The 20530-nt window shown below is 36.9% G+C and overlaps 1 protein-coding gene across 1 annotated transcript; it reads right to left on the bottom strand.

Moving 5' to 3' along the window:
- Positions 1–1873: 1873 nt before the first annotated feature.
- IPO11 (importin 11) lies at positions 1874–20003 on the bottom strand (the record flags this gene model as incomplete). Its single annotated transcript, XM_010156748.1, has 14 exons — positions 1874–1987; positions 3164–3280; positions 4191–4231; positions 4414–4447; positions 5568–5694; positions 10456–10561; positions 11191–11238; positions 12769–12859; positions 13704–13747; positions 13999–14151; positions 15588–15780; positions 17189–17259; positions 18956–19004; positions 19924–20003. Coding segments are annotated over 14 exons (1268 nt in total), but the record flags the coding sequence as incomplete, so codon positions are not given.
- Between the last annotated feature and the right edge of the window lie 527 nt (positions 20004–20530).

The raw sequence follows: 20530 nt of genomic DNA, 5'->3' as shown, positions 1-20530 counted from the left end.
GGACTAGGGAAGTGATTGTCCCCCCAAACTGGGGACTGGTGAGGTCGCACCTCAAATCTTGTATTCAGTTTTGGGCCCCTCAGTACAAGACAGACACTGAGGTGCTGGAGTTTGTCCAGAGAAGGACAACAGAGCTGGGGAAGGGTCTGGAGCACAAGTCCTGTGAGGCGCGGGTAAGGAAGCTGCAGTCCTCCTGGAGGAGGCTCAGGGGAGATCTTATTGTTCTCTGTAACTCCCTGAAAGGAGGTTGCAGTGAGGTGGGTGTTGGTCCCTTCTCCCAAGTGACAAGAGACAGGATGAGAGAAAGCAGCCTCAAGTTGCGCCGGGGGAGGTTTAGATTGGGTATTAGGAAAAAACAGCGAGACTGTTAACTGATTCTAAGAGTCTTTTCCAGCCCAAGTGATTTTATGTTTCTAAAAAGGTGATAAAATCATTTATCTGACTACGGATTACCAGCAACTTCCATTTAGATACAATGTTGGTCAACACATCTATTAGTGTTACATTGCAAAATCTGGGAGCAAAAGTTATCTAGATTTCTTTAGTTTTAAGTACTGTAAGACACTAAGTGAACTAAACAAACACAGCTTAATAAACGACTATGGGCTAATGAAACCTAATGCAAGCAATATATTCTGGAAAGGAAAAGTTCCCTACAACAAACAGATATTAAAAGTCTACAAAACTCTAAATAAAAACAATGTAGAATCACTATGTTCACCTCTATTTTGAGTATTACTATCACCTACTGCACTTAGAAGCCACAGTCAGGAACAAAGGTAAGGCAATAGCATGCCCTGGCTCACAGATATTTTAATAGTTCTGACCATTCCATTTTTAAATGGACATTAAAAAGGAGATATTCAAGTACAGCTAAAAATAAAAAGTTATAAGCTAAGATAAATTCTCAAAAGAACAAAAGAAAAATCAGAGATTGAAATACAAATAACAGGATGTGACAGTGACACAAACATTATATAACCAAGCAGGCAGCTCAGAGCTGCTATTAGCTCTGTTTCATATAACATACAAATAAAGCAGAAGAGAAAATCAGAAAATCTAAGAAATTCAAGAAGGGACAAAATAAATTAATTTTTCCTTATGCTATCTAAAAATGTAGCAGAAATCACTGCAAAAGGGCATAATAGGTATCAGAGGTTATGTAGGAGAAAGGTAATGATAAAACTAGTAACAATAAAATGGTTGGAATTGTAAATAAACAAGATGACCCACAATTAGTGAATGCCAACAACACCCCTGAGAGACATCTTGCCTGTTACAATTTAAATCAGAAATATTTGACAATAATCTGAATTAAAACACCGATTTAAAGAACAGGCAAAGTGAAAACTTGTGGTGGCCCATATCTTGGCTATGATTTAAAAATGGCTCATCTTCACTTAAAGTTTGCAAATCAAATAGAAATTCCACATCCCTAGGAGCTGCGTGGTGGGGATCCTGGCTATGCTGCAAGATGAAGTCTGAACTGTACACAAAGATTCTAAGAAGAGACAGACACTACTTATGTTCTGCCTTCCTGTATTTCCCAGCTGACAAGCCTTTCAACACAGACTATAAAGTCACTAAGGGAGGTTGAATTCCAAGATTGTAAAACCAAAACCTTCCAGAACACAAGCAAATCTGCCTAAAGAACCATTTTTACTGAACAAGCCCCTGGAAACAAATTACTTTAAGCACTTAAACAGTCTTTATTATAAGAAAAGCATTTAGAAATAGCCTATAAAACCAAAATATACCTTGATTTTACTTGCACAGATATATATATATATACACACACACACAGAGCATGTAGGCATGTCTAGAAAGAACTGAAGGAGATATTAACAACATTTATGTCGTTCTCACCCCTTACCTGGACAAGATGGATTAGGGTGGTCAGAATGGCACATCGTAGCATATTATGCTCCTCACTCTGTTTCCAAAGCAGTGGTAAATACTGAATCAAACATCCTGCATATGGTCGTATCTGAAGTTCAGAACACAAATTTATTTCTTGATGTGTAAAATGAGCCCATCAATTTATCCCAAGCATTATTTCTCAGATATTTATGAGCTACTTTTGTCACAGTAAAAACAGTTTTCTTAATTTACTCCTCTTTCCTCTTCCTAAAACAACACATACCCGTCCCAGTAAAAAACCAACAACATAATGCTGAATAACCTCTGAAGTTACCCATACTTTGAGCAGGGGCTGGACTACATAATCTCCAGGTGTTTGTCCCAGCCTAAGTTTTTTGTATGATGCCCTACAAGACAAAAAGGTTAATCTATTTGTCTTCCAAAGGATTTAATTAGGAATTAACCTAAACAGACTCATAGGTTCCTTCTCAACTTGGTTTTTCTGCTGCTTCTCTAGCTGATCTAAAACGCAGTGAAATCTGCTGTTCTGTTGAATTCTCTTACGAAGGACAATTAGGAAAGATTCATTTGGCTCTCAGACAGGATTACTCAAAACCACACATTATCTCTGTCATTAATACAGTAATACCACAAAGAAAAAAAAAAAGAAACCAAAACAAAACCACCACAAACACGTGGGACAAAATGAGTCAAGAACTCATTTTTTATTTCTGCAAAAACTTCTTCAATTTCTTTATGTATAAGCTGAAGAACATACTTTAACATCAAGGAGGAAGTACTGAAAATTCGTAATGTGAACTTGAAACTCCAAATTCAGTTAGAGTGTGCTATATAGGCAATCATGATCTCTATCGATGCCAGTGAGAGATTACAAATCTAACTGCACAGTCCCTAGGAGGGTGAAGCATTTTGTCCTCCCAGATGTGTCTTTTAATATGTAAGATTTAATAAAATACTACTTCAGATATGAGACAATTAGAGTAAATTACAATTAAAAAGAGAAAATTGCAAGAAATTAAAGGTCTGTACTTTAAAAGATGAATCAATACAGAAAATACTTTACTTTTTAAACTAACTGAGCAAGAACATTTTACACAAAAGATAAATGAGAACTGAAAAATGAAAAGAGAACCAAGTAATGCAAACAGTTTAGGCATCTACCATAACAAATACTAGTCTATTAATCAATTACATTTTTCTACTATTTTTGTGTAAGTCAGAAACGTCAAGTGCTTCTCTGTGTTCTTAGGACAAAGCTAAGACTGAAATCTATTAAAAATACCTGCATATTGACTCTTTCAATCACACAAGACAGAACATGAAGAACATGCATTTTGGTGTCACATTGTGTTACTTCCTGAAGTAGCTGAAAGAGCAGTGTAAACATGGATTCCAGATACTAGAAGAAAAAAAAAACAAACCCAAAATGTACAGATTAGACCATCAAAAGTACAATGGCTGACATGAACTGGAAATTCAGCTTGAAAATACATGATTTCCACGTTTTGGTAAATGTGAACATGACTTCACAGATAAAACACTATAAAGCTGAAGGACATCTCTCCAGAAGTAGCACTTTGTTAGGGTCAAGGCAAAGGTATGGTCATCCAGCTTTTGGGTCGGTAGATAAAATCTATATATTCAACTGAAAAAGCGATCTTAACTCCAATTTTTAGAGTGCAGATGCACCCTCCATTTTTGTTTTGGTTGTTCTCAAGAGAGTTGCAATTAACATGGAAGTCACAATCATATAAAAAGAAAAAACACCTGCTAAATTTGAATGATTAAAAATAATCTGCTGTAACTACTGCTAACGTTTTATTGCTCTCTTCATGACAACAGCAATTACCACTGCAAAGAACAGAAATAGAGGAGACCAAGAAAGTCTGTGTTTTTAACACGCTATTTTAACCACATACTTGTATTTAAAATATGTGTGAAACAGCCGGACGCAAAACACTGTGTGCAACAGGCATACAGGAAAGCCACATTGGTGTGGAGACATATTTGTTAAAGACAGTGTTTATACTGTCTCAGCATGAAGAAACTTAGCATCTGGTCAGACAATATATATATAGGACTAAACACAATGCTAGAAGTCGGAATAGTCAGAATACTAAAAGTGTTTGAATTGTCTGTCTGTATGTTGCACATTAGAAACCTTAATAGAAGGCTAAAAAAACCCAACACATACACGCACACTGATTACTAAACAGTGTGGTTTAAAATTAAATTGGAAAATATTTTTTTCCTGCTCTCCTATGTGGATCTATCTGCTCATCAGAATATGCCCATAAAAATGCTCTTACCGGTAAGAACTGGTCAGTTCTGAACTCAAAGTCATCAACAGGTAAATAACCACTAAGGAAAAACAATACAGATTGCAGATGGATACAAGACTCAAATAAACAAATATTCCATGGATATGCAAAAATTATAATGTGAATGATTCGGTAGTAAGTTTAAAATTGTTTGTTTTCGTGTAACTCTGAGTTAAGAAGTAATCAAACATCTTTGCCAATGAAAGGATATTTAACTTCAGTGTCGTAGCTGTCTCAATACGGACCTGAAAGACAAGTCAAGAAGCTTCACGCATTCGTCCATTGAACTTTTTGATTATCAACATACTATCTGACAACATCAAATCAGTTGCTGTTTTAACCATTGAATCATCCTATGCGTTCTGTCATCCTCTAAGAAACGCAGTTAGTTCAACTCAAACATATTCATTTGCTTTCATTTTAGTATCCTTTACAGTTAGCTTACATTGCTGAAGTGGTACCATCGAGAGACACTACTCAGGCAAAACCTTCATGAAGGTCAAGCAAGTATAAAGAAGATATCTAGCCTGTGATAAAAACTCTTGCAATAGAGAAGTTTAACGTGGGATTATCTCATGGCTTGCTCTCACACAAAAAGCCCAGAATCAAATAAACTCAACCAGTTAGGACGTTCTTCCCTCGTAGACGTTCAGATGTTCAGAAAGTATTAAGTGAAAACAGTCACAACAATGACACTGAAACACATCTGGCTCTCCTACAGCTGTCTGGAATCCCAGAAATAACTGCTATGACTGACAATCACTAATATTTAACTAATATTAACTAAAACTAGCTAGGTTTATTTGTTGGCTGCTAGCACTATTTGTTTAAAAATAAAAGAAACAATCGCAAAACCAGCTACTCAACCTTACCCTCTGGTAAACTGAAACTGTAGCTTACAACCACAGAACTGTACTCTGCCAGCTTAGCAACTAATGCCATTTACCATATTCTGCTAGCAGGTAACTGTTAACGCTTAAATACTACTGTATACTTCAGTGACCAGCCACAGAATAACCCTGTTTTATGTACACAAGGTGTTTATAAATTATTTATCTCAGGACACTTCACATATTTCTTCTTGTAAGAAACACACTGTTGTTATTGCCATTCATGTTCCCACCAAACCATCATGTAGTGGAACATCTTAAGACCTTGTTTCATGTCTTTGACCTTACTGTTTCACACCTCCACAATTAAACATCACCACAACTTCCCAAGAGATTATCTTTTGCAAGAAAAAACAGACTTCAGGTGTGATGTTACGACAACCATCAATCAGGTTTACACACGGTATGGCATATATGTTTCACTTGTGTCTACAGGACAAATGTACAATCCAAAACATTATTTATTTATACTTACCACCAAGTCCTGGTCTTGAAGCAAGTTACGAATTGCCTCATACAACATAGGTCTCAAGTCTGATTTGAATTTTACAGAAATCCACTGTCCAATCAGCCAAATTACTCGTCGGCGTATTGGTTTGTATCTTTAAAAGTAGGGGAGAAAAATTGTACTCGTGAATTTATTGTATTTGTTGTTCTAAAATACTTCGATGAAAAAGAAATATAAGAATCACTAGGAAAACATTATTCCCTAAAACAAGTATTAAAAATATTTAGTTTGCCAAGACAAGTTTAGAACTTCAATGCAGAAATCTTTTTCATCAAAATTCTTCAAACAGAAGGCTCAGGAAACACCAGCTTAGTCCGGAAAAGATAACTTTCATCCTAAATGACTAAATCTTGAAAGTCTCAGTAAAGATACAGTTTATTCTGCACATAGCACGTCAATAAAAGAAACTAAAAATAAATCTTACATTTATTACTGCCATCATGGTATCTACTGCTTTCAGAGTTTCCAGAAGTGCCCTTGACATTCCTTTTATGCTCAAAATTTTAGGTCAGATACAATTTAAAAATGCAAACTTAAGTACTGCATTACAGCACCTGTCAGAGTATTTCATGTCATCAGCCTAAAACTATTCTCAGAGAGAAATGACATTACCCAATCTTGCACCACTGCTGCAACAAGGGCACAAATCAAACAGCTTTAGAGTCAATGGGGAGAAGTAAGAACCAGACCAATGAGCTCAGTTGCCTAACAGTGACTGAGAAAAGCATTCCATACAGCTGCTCCTTCCCTCCACTGATTGTAAAAGCTGATCAGGAAGAGTAGATCACATTAAATATTTAACTTGCAGACATATAAAGTTAGGAAAAATAACCCCTTTCACAGAATTTTAACTAAGAAATATGTTTTTCCTTGTTATCCTGAATGTATTTTTCATTTGATGAACTTCTGCCTTGCAAGCCATCAGGACAGCAATTTAAACTGAAAGTATTGAGGCTTCTTTACATTTAATAAGTGTGATTTATTAAATTTTCACATAACCATGAAGTAATTAAGAAAAAACACCTTCAGAGAACATGAAAGTTGTGGAAGCAGCAAGTATAAAGCACTTCGTAAGACTGGAACACAAAGCTAATGAGAAATAATATTGAAAGCCAACCGTATCCTGGGCTGTATCCAGAGAAGCGTGGCCAGCAGGTCGAGGGAGGGGATTCTGCCCCTCTACTCTGCTCTGGTGAGACCCCACCTGGAGTGCTGCATCCAGCTGTGGAACCCTCAACATCAGAAGGATATAGACCGGTTGGAGTGAGTCCAGAGGAGGCCACAAAGATGCTCAGGGGGCTGGAGCACCTCTGCTATGGGGACAGGCTGAGAGAGTTGGGCTTGTTCAGCCTGGAGAAGAGAAGGCTCCGGGGAGACCTTATAGCACCTTCCAGTACCTGAAGGGGCTACAAGGAAGCTGGGGAGGACTTTTTACAAGAGCCTGTAGTGACAGGACAAGGGGTAACGGGTTTAAATTGCAAGTGGGAAGGTTTAGTTTAGCTAGCAGGAAGAAGTTCTTCACAGAGAGGGTGGTGAGGCACTGGCACAGGTTGCCCAGAGAAGCTGTGGATGCCCCATCCCTGGAAGTGTTCAAGGCCAGGCTGGATGAGGCTTTGAGCAACCTGGTCTAGTGGAAGGTGTCCCGCCTCCCGACAGGGGGGTTGGAACTAGATGGTCTTTCAGGTGCCTTCCAACCCAAACCATTCTATGATTCTGTGAATATTCCAGTGTTGCTTGTGATTTATTGAGTGACAGTGAAGCATGAACAACCCATACTGAAGCATGACTTACACAAGATGTTGTCTTACTAACACATCCTTCTATTTATTCAAGAAGCTGTGATGATACAACTGTTTCTATTCTTAGAATTCTCATGCCTTGTAAAAATCAGAATATCAAAAAACTAAGAAGTTTTTCTTCAGATTGGTGTTGGATAGTTTTCAAACCACTATCATAAAGAAAAGTTTTAAATTACAAGTACATAACCACCTGCTGACAGCAAGGATTTTCAGCCCTGGTGATATCTGCTATACTGTCCATACATGCTACCTCCGTCTTTGTATTTTCAGTCTTGCTGGGAAAGATAGCATGCTTTTGAGGTTCTGGGGAGTCAGTGTGTGTTTGGGTTTGGTTTTGGGTTGTTGGGTTTTTGTTGTTGTTGTTGACATTATTTTTCCCCTTCTTAAAGGCCTCAAGCTCCAAGAAATTCTTCTGCTCATAGATGCGCACTTTTGTGATCCTACCTTTTCTACATTCACTACTTCTGGGAAAAGCTCACCTCTTAAAACATCATTAGCTTTTACATTCAGAGCACACGCTAAGTGACTGCTGGGCCTAAAGCTCACATCAGGCAAGTGACCATATTCCGAAATAAAGCAGTTTCTTGTTGCAATAGCCATAGGAGGGGAGCTTTAAGCAGTCTGGACAGCATTCAGACAGTCAAGTCCAGAGTATCTTACTTGATACCAAAGTATTAAATGTCATGTTGATACATCCTCTCTCAGCAAGACAAAATGTCTTAAAATAGAATTATTGCAGAAAATCGTATTCAGTATATTATTTTCATATTACAGAGAAGTTTCTCCTTAATCAGTACAAAACTAAATATTTTGGCAAGTGATAAATTTGCCAATGCAGTGTTTCTAAAAAATCTTTAAGTATATTCTTTCATTAATCCCCTATTTCTCCTACTGCTATGGACACCATTGACAGACTCATTATCAACAGACAGTGGAACATTCAAAGAAAACAAAACACAGCAAACTCTCCAGTCACTGCTGACAACACATAGGTGTGTGTTCCCTAACATGAACCTCTTTGTGAACAAGCATGTGAAACTCCATGGGACCATCTGTGGGACAGCAGACCACACTTGCCAACCCATTTTATCTGAACGGCACGTGTGCTCATGAGCCTGTCATTAAAGCAGCACTCCAGTCAAACCACTAATACCATCGCCCTTATTGCCACGGTGGTCTCCAAAGATGCTGGCAGTGAAAGCAGTTCAAGCAAACAAAGCTTCAAACTTCTGATGACTTCTACTGCAAGTTTCTGTCCCCACAGGAATTTCATCCTTTCACATATGCCAACCAAATGGTTTGACCAGGTGTCTTCCCAACTGTAAATACAACTGTATCTACTGTAAAAGACTTTGTCAGTTTTACTTATATCGGTGAATAGCATAAAAATGCCACAGCCAGCATGTGCCACCAATACCACGGTAGCTGTATTCAGGGACTGGTGCTGGTGCAGCCCAACAACACAGGATCAATCATGTGTACAAGACCTCTCATTTTTTCCTGCTCTTCTGATATTTAGCCTAACCATTAGAGTACTTCACCACTGATAGACAGCCAGGGGAAGTTGAGGTCATACCAAAATAAAAAAAGGAAAACTAATGAGAGAAAGAATAGAGACACTGGAGACACCAGGTAAACAACTGTGCCAATTATTCTGTGACTCTGATGTACGGTTATACATCTACAAGTAAATAATTCAATTTTTTTTAAGTATACTGCAGTGAAAAGAAGCATTTTAATATCTTTAAGTTTAGCAGGATCTTCACTCTAAGTTAAACTGAATTGAATTGTAAAGATGTGTTTATAACTGGCACCTGGAAACAAAAAAGGCTGGCTGGCAACTCACTATGGAGAATCATTTACAAGTTTACAAGTAACTCCTAAGGGTATTGGCAAACAGATTAGTTCATATTTCAGATAACAATCGTGTCTGGTAAGATGAATTCCAAATGTACAAGAAAAAAACAGTAAAGTTCTTCAAAGGACATTAGGGTCACTGCCAATGGATCTGATGAGAAAGATAGGACATACTTATTCAGAGTCAATAGCTGAGTGGGAACTCATCTGATAAGGATTAGCATATACAACAGAAGTCACTTCCCTGAGGGAAGAGTCACAATTTGAAGAACAGGGAAGAACACCGTCTTCTAGACAGCTGTAGAGATGTCAGTCTGTACTGAGATGCCAAAACCGGTCTTTCAAAATATGCTGCCTCCTGAACAAAAATGTACTCAAGTGAAGGCCACCCAAATCTAGGGGACCTTGGTGAGAAGGAAAACCCACGGCAGATGGGTTATATAATACTCTATGTAGAACAGCCTTTAATCATTCACATGTTGCAACATAACCCAAATCCTTGCTTCCCCCTTTACGGATGGCAAAACTCACTGAGGAGTGCTAGAGATGGCTTGTATTTAGACTAGTAGAGAAGAACACATCACAATGTTGCCCAAGCTACAGTTTTACAGAGATTATCTCCACAGATTTCCCAGAATCACAAAGGTTGGAAAAGACCTGTAAGACCAACCATCAACCCAACACTACCGTACCCATTAGACCATGTCCTCAAGAGTCATGTCTACACGTTCCTTGAACACCTCCAGGGATGGTGACTCCACCACTTCCCTGGGCAGCCTGTTCCAGTGCCTGACCACTCTTTCAGTGAAGAAGTTTTTCCTTTCAGTTGGACTTTGCTGCCTACAAGGCTCTGAGTTCTCAGGAGGCCAAAATATCCTTCTTTAAATGAGCAAATGTGATTATCCTGAGAAAATTCAGTCAACTCAAATATATGCAAGAAGACTGACTTAAAATATTTTTACAGAACCCTGGAAGTATCCACCACACAGCAGTTCAAATAAACAGAAACTGTGAGGAACACCGCCACTTCTGTGACTGTATCAGTTACCCACATGTATTTCATACCTCTCCTCATTTAGTGGACACATTTAAATATTGAGCATTTTTCAAGTCTGCAATTATTAGACATTATACCTTACGAGATTTGCATAAACAGATCATATTTAAATGATGAAGGCATAACAAATGAAGGTGTTTACCTGTTATGAGAAACCTGTAGTTCTGCTAGTAGTTGATTTTTAAACCACTGATCAAAATCCACGCTATCAAACAGTTCATAAGCAGCCAGCCCAACTGCATTATACACTGGGGAAAAACAAAAGTTATGCTTATTGTTGGTTTAAATATTTAATTTTTAGTACTAATCTATGTTTAAAAGAAAACAACAGATATTTTGATAACCTCAACATAATGAAGCAAAACTAAAGCATATCTTCCTGAAGAAAGGTATTATCAGACTGTGGTGAAGGAAACTCCAGAGGAAATTTTAGTAAAAGAAATGTATTACATATCTTAAAATAGTTAAAACCTATTACAACACTGAAGATCTTACTCTAACATCAAGACTTGTTCCATCAGAGGTTTGTACAATTCTTTTCTTTTGACATAAAAACGCCTTCTGTGTAAAATATACAGAGTATCTCCACAGAAGCACTGAAGCTCATTTATTTGCAGAGAAGAGGAAAGGACAGGACAGTAAGGGAGATTTGTCTAACGGCTTATTGCACCAAAAAAGCTGAAAAAAGCACCATATTTTTACACAAGCATTTCAAAATGTGAAGACTGACATCAAGTGAAAGGAGACACAAAATTTAGGTCCTGCTTTTCAAATGTCTTTAAAAAAATCTTGCCAATTGTTCATATAATTTTAAAAGGTCAAGCACATACATAAAAGAGGCTCTGTTACTTCAAAGGTAAAGTAAAATTTAATTTACCAGCATCTTTAATCAGTATAGCACTTGTATCTTCCATGTTGGTAGATCCTACAACAAAGTTAAAATAAAGAAAAAAGCATAACTAAAACAGAGAACACAACCAACTTTGCACTTACACACTTTAAATAAGTATGCTGTGAATTAAAACTGCTTTGCTACTCCTGTTGTATTCACAAGTTCAGGTATTTCAGTTTCAATACTTTTTTCACTGAATATACTAAAATCAAACCTCTGCCTTCATACTTTATTTTAGACTGAACTCTTCAGAGCTGAACGCTTTTAACAGCAACATGCAAGTTAAGTCAAAAGCATTTCTTTTAAATGAACAGAGTCAAAACCTGCAAACTGCTGAAGACTGTTGACCACGTGGTACTTTTTCCAACAGAGTCCTAGACCTGGTTCATATATACTTTATATATGCATGACTTGCGAACTTACAGGGTTTAAGCACAGATTTTCCAAAATCTTAAGAATTAACTGATTCCTAATATCATCTAATACTTCAACAGTAACACTCAAATTGAAAACATCCAGAAATGGCTATTAGGGGCTTCAGAAGCAAAAAAAAAAATGTGTGCATGTACCTTTTAGCATGGAAGTATTAACTACATAATTCTTGGAAAACAAAATAACTGTCTACACTGTTGTAAGGAACCTTTTACCATTCCCAGTATCGCAGCACTGCAAGCCATCCCCAACTTACGCACATAAAGTATTTTATGAAGAGATTCTGTGAATTGAGAAACCACACTTAGAAAAATGAGTATTTACTTCTATTAATATAACGTACTGATCCATTCTGCTAAGTTCAAACATAAAACACCGTATGTCAAATGAGATAAACCTAGGAAAACAACCTAAGCTAAAATGACAGGGAAAAAGCAGCAGTGTCTTGGTTTTGGCTAGAGGGGAGTGAGCAAGTGTCTGTGTGGTATTTAACTGCCAGCTGAGGTTAAGCCACGACAGTCAGCTGCAACTTTCATGGCCACTATAAAGCTTAGTCTGGGGCAAGGAATCATAGCATAGAAAAGAAAGGAAACTTGGATCATTCCTCTGTCTACAAAGACTTCAGTCTTCATACGGAACACCACTAAATTTTTTAAGCATATTTTTCACATTTGGAAAAGACTCTAGACTCTCCAAATTGACAGCATAACTTGAACTTAGTCTCTTATTTCCACCCCCCAGGATTTTTGCAGACACATGGCAGAATTACCACAAACTGCCTTGCAACATTTGCACACTAAGTTCCCAGTATAAAACAACCACTGAATTCATTATGCTTGTCCACCATTCTCAAGAAAGTCTGAGATCCCATGAAAGCAGAAATGCCCCAGCAGTCATCTAAAACAGTTATGACGAAAAGCAAAGAATCCTTAGGATTCCCTTTTGCTATATATACATTGCATTTTCCTTACGGTAGATTTAAAAATGATTTTAAAATATTAACATGTCCTTTCAAAATGTAGAATGAATGCAAAATACCAAATCAAAGTTCACAAATTTGTTTAAAAGTTGACAAGACCCTATGTAGACAATTCTACATTTTACAGTTCCTTTATTTTTTCAAGAACTTACCTTGTAGACTGCGAACCATTTCTAAAAGCACAGGGCTAAGAGTCTGATTATATTCATGGAAAATATCAATAAAAAGAACTTCCGTGCATGGCTGAAAAATTAAAATATCTGTTTTAGAATCTATGAAAAGGCAATTAAAATACATATTATGTTAAAATTTTAAGTGCTGAACACTTTGCACCAAAGGTCGTAATTTAAAATGGAATATACTATAGCAAAATCACTATTATAGGAAATACCACTGTTCCTACTATACAGTACGCTTAAACCCTAGCAAGAGTTCGATGGCTGCATCTGCATCAGCCAGCTCTGTGGTGGAAGAACTACAGGTCTCTGGAGTGAAACAGCTGGTGTTGAGAAGCCAGTAAACACCCTGTAGGTATGTCATGGTTTCTTTTTGGGTTAGCTCCAGTTGAGTTATCTGACTGAATACCCACTTGCACCAGGAACACACCAGATGCACAGGGTTGGGTTTTTTAGTTTTAAAATTAAAGTAGCCCAGCAAATAATATTTGAGATCGGTCTGTAAAGCTAACCACAGCAGTGACAATTGGGAGATTCACTACGACAGCACACTTTTGATGTGAACTAAAATGCCAATATAGATAGATCCAAAACTTTCGTCACTTATCATGTGAACTAACAAAGTAGTAACTGATAATCTCCACCAGATGCTACAGAATACAAATGCTGCTAAAGCCAACTCCTTTTCCCTCCTCCAAAAATACGAAGTGCATAGTTTCCAGTGTATTTCAGCATGTTTGAGTATTGATAAAGGAACAAAGTTGACCTATACTCAGAAATCTCTTTAACTAAAGATTCTTTTTAAAAGCACGAGCTTATCTTTCTATCAAATCTCATCTCTCCTATCAAGAAACTATCAAGAAATTCATCCAGAAATGTTAAATGGTTTTCTTTCAAACTGAAACACTTACTCTGAGACTGTACTTCCAAGAATCTCCTCCTGACTCTTCTACAGCTATAATTCCATAAAGAAAAGGAAAAACATTATTTCAACTATGGTTCAAATAAAGATATGTGGTTATCATAGACTACTGAGAAATCTTGTTATGAAAACATTTTCTACAGGGAATATCTGTGCATGTAACCAGACTGCAGAAAATAAAACAGCTGATGTCATAGTAAGCATTTTGTAAAGTAAAAGCAGATGCAAAACTCTTATACAAATATCTAAATAAAATGCAACCAACTATAAACCACATTTCTTACTGAAGCCTTCTGGGTCCTCTTCCCACATGGTTAATTCTTCCTCTGTCAACAGGAAATAATGAGTGACTAATCTTCTACATATTTCCATTAGTGTGGGATATGTGAAAAATGCTGTCTTTATCTTATGAGCTTCAAGAGTTTCAGGACTGCTATCTGGAATAAAACACATAAAATTCCAAATTACAAGGTGGCTTAATGACCAAACAGCAGTGTAGTAAAATTGCGAAGAAATCAACAGATAAGGAATTTTTAACCTCAGCAGAAAAAAAAGAAAATAATACATTTTCACGGCAGATTTTCAAGTGACACTTTTTAAAGCAAGTTAAACTCCCAAATTCATTTACTCTTAAGGGAGTTCTCTAAGAGAATATTTAGACTGAAGGGTCATTCGAGTTGTATTACTTTTCATCTACATAGTAGATGAAAAAAAAGTATCTACCTGCTGCTTTTGGTATTTTTCTTTTATTTAGCATTACTGAATTTAAAAACACACTGAAGTCAAAGTTTCATTTATACCTATACAGAAAGTTTATCCAAATACAATCTTAAAAATAACTTGGGTATTTTAAGAGTTAATATTAGTTAAAGAAAGAAGCAATAAAACTGAATACTGTATGCTATACAAGGAACAAATCACTGTATGTCTGCCAGAAATCAAGAAAAACAAACTTTCTATTTTAATTTACTTTTAATCACCCAGTTCTGAAATAGTCAAGTGCTACAGCTTTTATCAGAATGTGATATATTCTTCTCGTCTCAAGTGTCCACATTTCTATTTCAAAACCTCAAACACAACTATGAACTTTTGCAAGTAGAAATTTCTGTTAATAACCAGTGGATTTAGGAGAATTTAATGTTTTATGAAATTATGGAATAACATGAAAACATATCAATATTTTGAAGAATTTTAAATACTGGGTTTGTGTAATCTTTCTGACTCATACCACTATGTTCACGAAACATTTTTTTCCCCTCAAATTTACAAATAGAACATTAATTGTTAACTAGTCACTGCCAAATGTCAAACTAAGGTGAAAGTTTTGGGATTTACTTAATATAGTTCAATTCTATTTTTCATTATCCATAAATACAGCAGTGTATGAAAATTCAGAATGAAAGAGTCCTACAAAGCTGACCATATAAATTGATTCATATTCAACTGCATGCAAATTGTATGTGTTTCTGTATTTCAGAGTAGTGGTATTAGTTAATTACAGGAAATACTCCATTTTTATCAAACATTTCTCAATGGAAAGATGCATCAAACCACTCAGTGAAAATAAACCAAATCTCATACCTCAATACTTTTAAACATTAGTTCAGTGTAAACTAAAACAATGTACAAAAATACTCACACTCACATATTTAAGATTACTTTAGCAAGTCAATGCCTACATATATATACATATATATGAATACTTTAAACATCAACGTAAGAATTATCAATATAGAGACAGCAGCATATATTACTAACTATTTAAAAAATTAAGTGTTTCAAAAGAGTATCTTAAGAGAGTTTTAATGTTGGGAACAACTAGCAAAATGTTTCTCAAGATATAAGAAATGTTTTTAGTAAATAGCAGCAGTACCTTCAATATTTTTGGATGGCTTGTATGCATAATTTTTTACAATCATCTTAATGAGATTCATGCACTGTACAATAAACCGCTCAAATACAATTCCTTCACCAGCCCCTGTGAAAGCATAGCTTACAGCAAACTCCAATGACCTCTGAATCAAAGGGGTGAATGAAAAAGGATGTTGATCCAGGAAATCCAAAAGCTAAAAATAAAGGAAGCAGAACAAGAAAGAGAAATAAATAATTTCTGTGCAAGTCTTATTAGATGCTTTCATAAATTAGTTAGGAAAAAACAAGTGCCAATTTATATAAAGTTATACAAAAGAAAACTGAACACAGACAGGAAATTAGGAAGAGATCATTATCAATGGTTAATGAAGCATTATTTTGCCCTGAAATTCTTGAGTCATGTTCAAAATTACTTTTATTTTTCTTTTAAGTTTAAGGAACGATACCTGTTCTCAACCAGACCAGCTTGCAACTAACACAGTATGCAATGTATTTTAGCCCTACTTAAAAACTCTACACATTTTAGCAGCTAATTCAACCCTATTAGAGTTATTTTAAGTAAAAGAGCAATGAGTGAAATGACTTCCTATTCTTTTTTCTCGCCCACCCACTGCAGTATAAGCACTTGCTGCTTCAGCTCAGCTTTTCCAACTTGTGGTCTAGAATGCACTGGGTCAATTTCTTTAATCTCCTGTACAACTGCAAAAATACTTAAGCCTAAATTTTTGCATCTGAATTACTACAGGTGGTAGTTTACCTACTAATAAAATGTATTTCATCTTCAGGTCTACGAAAAAGGTGCATGGGCTTCACATACTTTGCTTGTTAGTTCAAAGTAAGAAGTACTGTGAAAAAGACTAAAAATGTCGGATCAGAGCACCTTCAGTTCAATTTTGGTGAAGCCAACAGCTGCCTCTCACTTCTGACAATTAGCCTGAATATTTAATTAAGATCCATAGCCCCAGAATAGAATCTGAGAACAATGGGAGTTCAGTAGGTTTTACATCTTTTAAAAACAGAGCAAGTGACAACGCTAAAATTACCTTCTGATAATATATGCAATTAATGGTTGCGCAGAATTAGCTGGCAACTCCAAATGTATTATATAATGCAAAAGTCACAGAGGGTAAGAGAGGTTTTTGTTAATTTTCTTTCAATAAACTAAAAGTGGCCTGTCATTCAACAGAAGTAACAGGGCCTTAGAAATAGCCATCTAACTACTTATAAAAGAGAGCATGAAAGGTTTATCTCTTCTTTATTCATCAACACTGATACCAGTGTTTAAGCAAAACTTTCAGAATTCTTTTCTGAGTAAAATCCTAGATGAATAATTTACTAATGTAATGCACTTAAATTTTCTTTGAGCTAAGGAAATGTATTCTTCACTGCCGTAACTTAATGTCAGCGTAAGTAAAAAGACACCGTTTTCTTTAAAGAAAAATTCCAAAATATATTTCATAACAAAGAAGTTTAAAGTTTCAGTACCTTCCATTTCTTTAAAAGATCTGAAACCTGTTTTCTTTAAAGCACATGCATATCTGAATGGGGACTGCTCCTCCAGAACAGTAAACTACTCAGTAACTGAATGGAGAATTTACTTACCACTTTAGTGAACAGAATTATAGTCTTTTCTAGACGATCTCTGCATATGTTTTCTCCTCTTATACTTCTACCTGGTAAATCAGATATTTAACAACTATCATTTTTTCACACTTTCCTTTTCTTTCTGGATAGCTAAGTTTTCAAAAAATTAACACTGTAGAAGAACTTGGTTTATCTGTAGTTTGAGGATTACACCAGGCAGGAAAAAATTATTCTCTCACTTATGGCAAAATAAATTCAAAGTCAAATTCAAGGTAATGAGTACTGGGGGGGGGGGGGGAAATCTTTAACCATTTCTCTCAGTGAGTTTCACTGCAGCTGTAACTGATCGGAATAAAACAACTGGGACATCGGTACAGACAGCCCAGTGATAAAAGGCAGTTAAAAATAATGCAAGGAAATGCTAGCATAGACAAGAAGTAAAAAAATAATGAAAATATGAAAATGCCCTTTTATAGACATATGGCATAGCCCTACTACATAACACATGTTTTTCTAGAAACTCCACCTTAAAAAATAACTGATTATGGGCTCTGGAATACATTCTGAATTTACAAAAAACAGATAAAGCTTTCATTAAAAAAAAAAAAGAGAGAAACACAAGAAGAGCCATAATGAAGGCATACAGGCAAAACCATGCTGTAATAAATGCACACAGTTATCTTGTAAGGTAGTTGTCCCTGCTTTTTCAAAAGAACTTCTGGATTAGAAAAAGTGGAAATGGGAAGTTTCATCTCTTTTCTTATCTTAGGACATTCAAACCCCACAGTCCCCATGTTCTAGCGGACTATAATAGCCACCAAGTTTCAGGAAGAGATGGCCTCCAATTCAGCCCATTAAAGCTAGGCAACTATCTTGCCAAATATGAAAGAAGGGCCAGAAAGAGCATGACTATAGTACAGTAGAAGGGGCAAACAGCTGCATTCAAAGCAAACTGCATTTTAGAAAAGAAGAAAAGGTATTTTATTTTGGCACTGAACACAGTGGAGGCTTCCATCTTTTTTAGAACCAAGTCTCAGAGCCCAGGTCAGCCCCTCTCACCTAAGCACAGACTCCTGAGTCAAGTAGCTTCTTTTATATATTAAAAAAAAATGTTTATACTCAGTTTAGAGATCTATTCTCAGAAACTGAATCCTAAAAGAATGACCTGACAGGCTTCAGATGAATGAATGGCTTCCACCAGATCTGCCACAAGTGCACAAGCAAGAAAAGCGGAGTGAGTTCAGATGCAACACCAGCAAACACTTTTTTGCTTGCCTTCGGTAACTTCCCTGAAAGAGCACCAACACCTGCCAACTGCACTTCTGTTGACTGTGTATCCTGTCCTTGCCTGTCTCAGACTACTACTCTTCCAGTTACAAAGAAGACACAGCTGAATGTGGTCTTTATTTCCCATGTTACACTTACCAAAATATATGGTAAACACCAGGAAAACGTAAAACTCTCCCAAAGAAGAAAACTCATAATCTGACTTCTAGTAGCATCTACATATTTTAAGGATACTCTGTAAATCCATGGCTTAAGATACTTTTTTTTTTTGTCACTGACATTATCACACCAAGTATAATTTTGGTGGGATTTTATTCTGTTGATACAAAAGAACGGTTTTAATGAAGTCTTTTCCGGTAGCTTCAGCAGCATTTAAAGTAATAGCTTTGTGTTTATAAAAAATATCTAAATGATTATGGATGATGCACTAAACTGTGTGTTTTCATCCAGCTTCTAATATTTAACAGCCAATACAACGGGAAATATTCAGGTACTTACTACACTCCAGAAACTGTTTTAGCTGTTCAAACACTGCATTTAGAAAACCCTGAAAAACATAAAAGTGCATAAGTCAGTTCAGATGTGTTACTAGCACAGACATCACCTCATCACTGTTAACTAACTGATTATCTTGGACAAACCATCTCCTCATTAAACAAATGATTAGCTATCTAGCAGACCGCATGGACGATCCAAACCAACCTTATGAGTACCACACAAACAGCATTGCATCTCCAACAGAAGGACGAATAAGTAAATAGAGAGAGATAGGCTTTACAACCTGCTTATCCAGTTCTTCCCTATTCTCAACTACCTGGTTTAGGATGTAGGTCGTAGGTACCCAATCCCTCCAGCAAAGCAGGCAGTTTGCAGCTAAGGAAGGTGCTTGGGTTTCTTCTTTTTTTTTTTTTTTGTCGCCTGGATGGGCTACATACCAAAGGCTTCCATGTCCATCAGACAAATTGTATCAATAGAATTTGAAATGACAAACGCGGCATTACAGCCTCGGCCAGGCTGGATGAGGCTTTGAGCAACCTGGTCTAGTGGAAGGTGTCCCTGCCCATGGCAGCAGGGGTGGAACTAGATGGTCTTTAAGGTCCCTCCAACCCAAACCATTCTGTGATTCTATGATTATTAAATGAAGACATCCTCCTCCAATGATAGGGGACTTCTTTCAATAGGCAACAGGGGTGTCACTATCCTGTGACATGTAAATTGGAAGGGGTGCTTTTTTTCTTTTTTTAAACAGCATGCTATTGGTGTTACAGTGTTTAGGATCTATCTAGGAACTGACAGTTCTTTACTGATGGGAGGACAACTTTGAGAGTGTGTTACTTGATCTTCCTTTACATAACACAAATGTGTCCCTCTTAATTTTTGTGATTTTTAAACACAGCTCTGACAAAACCTGAAATGGTCAAAAAAGCTTTCTAATCGAAAACTAGAAACAGATATATGTCACTTACCATGACCTCTACATTCCAATGAGGTTCTACAAACCCATGGACTGTCAGTTTACGAAGAACTAGGGAAAAAAAAAAAGTTACTTGTGTAGGTATTTCTCAGCCCTCGTTCCAACAGACTCACACAAGAGTATGGGGCCAGACGGGATCCACCCAAGGGTACTGAGGGAGCCAGCGCAAGTGCTCACCAAGCCACTTTCCATCATCTATCATCATTCCTGGCTAACCAGGAGGTCCCAGTTGACTGGAGGCTAGCCAACGTGACACCCATCTACAAGAAAGATCACAAGAAGCATCCAGGGAACTACAGGCCTGTCAGCCTGACCTCAGTTCCAGGGAAGGTTACGGAGCAGGTCATCTTGTGTGCCATGACACAGCACGTACAGGATAACCAGGCGATCAGGCCCAGTCAGCATGGTTGTATGAAAGGTAGGTCCTGCCTAACTAACCTGATCACCCATAACAAGGTGATCCCTTTAGTGGATGAGGGCGAGGCGTGTGGCTGATGTCTATGTGGACTTTAAAGCCTTTGACACCATTTCTCACAGCATTCTGCTGGAGAAGCTGGCTGCTCATGGCCTGAATGGGCTGGATGGCCAGGCCCAAAGAG

This window comes from Eurypyga helias, unplaced genomic scaffold (assembly GCF_000690775.1).
Source record: "Eurypyga helias isolate BGI_N326 unplaced genomic scaffold, ASM69077v1 scaffold24668, whole genome shotgun sequence".
NCBI lineage: Eukaryota > Metazoa > Chordata > Aves > Eurypygiformes > Eurypygidae > Eurypyga > Eurypyga helias.
The sequence above is the reverse complement of the archived record's forward strand: the minus strand, read 5'-3'. Positions and strand labels throughout refer to the sequence as shown.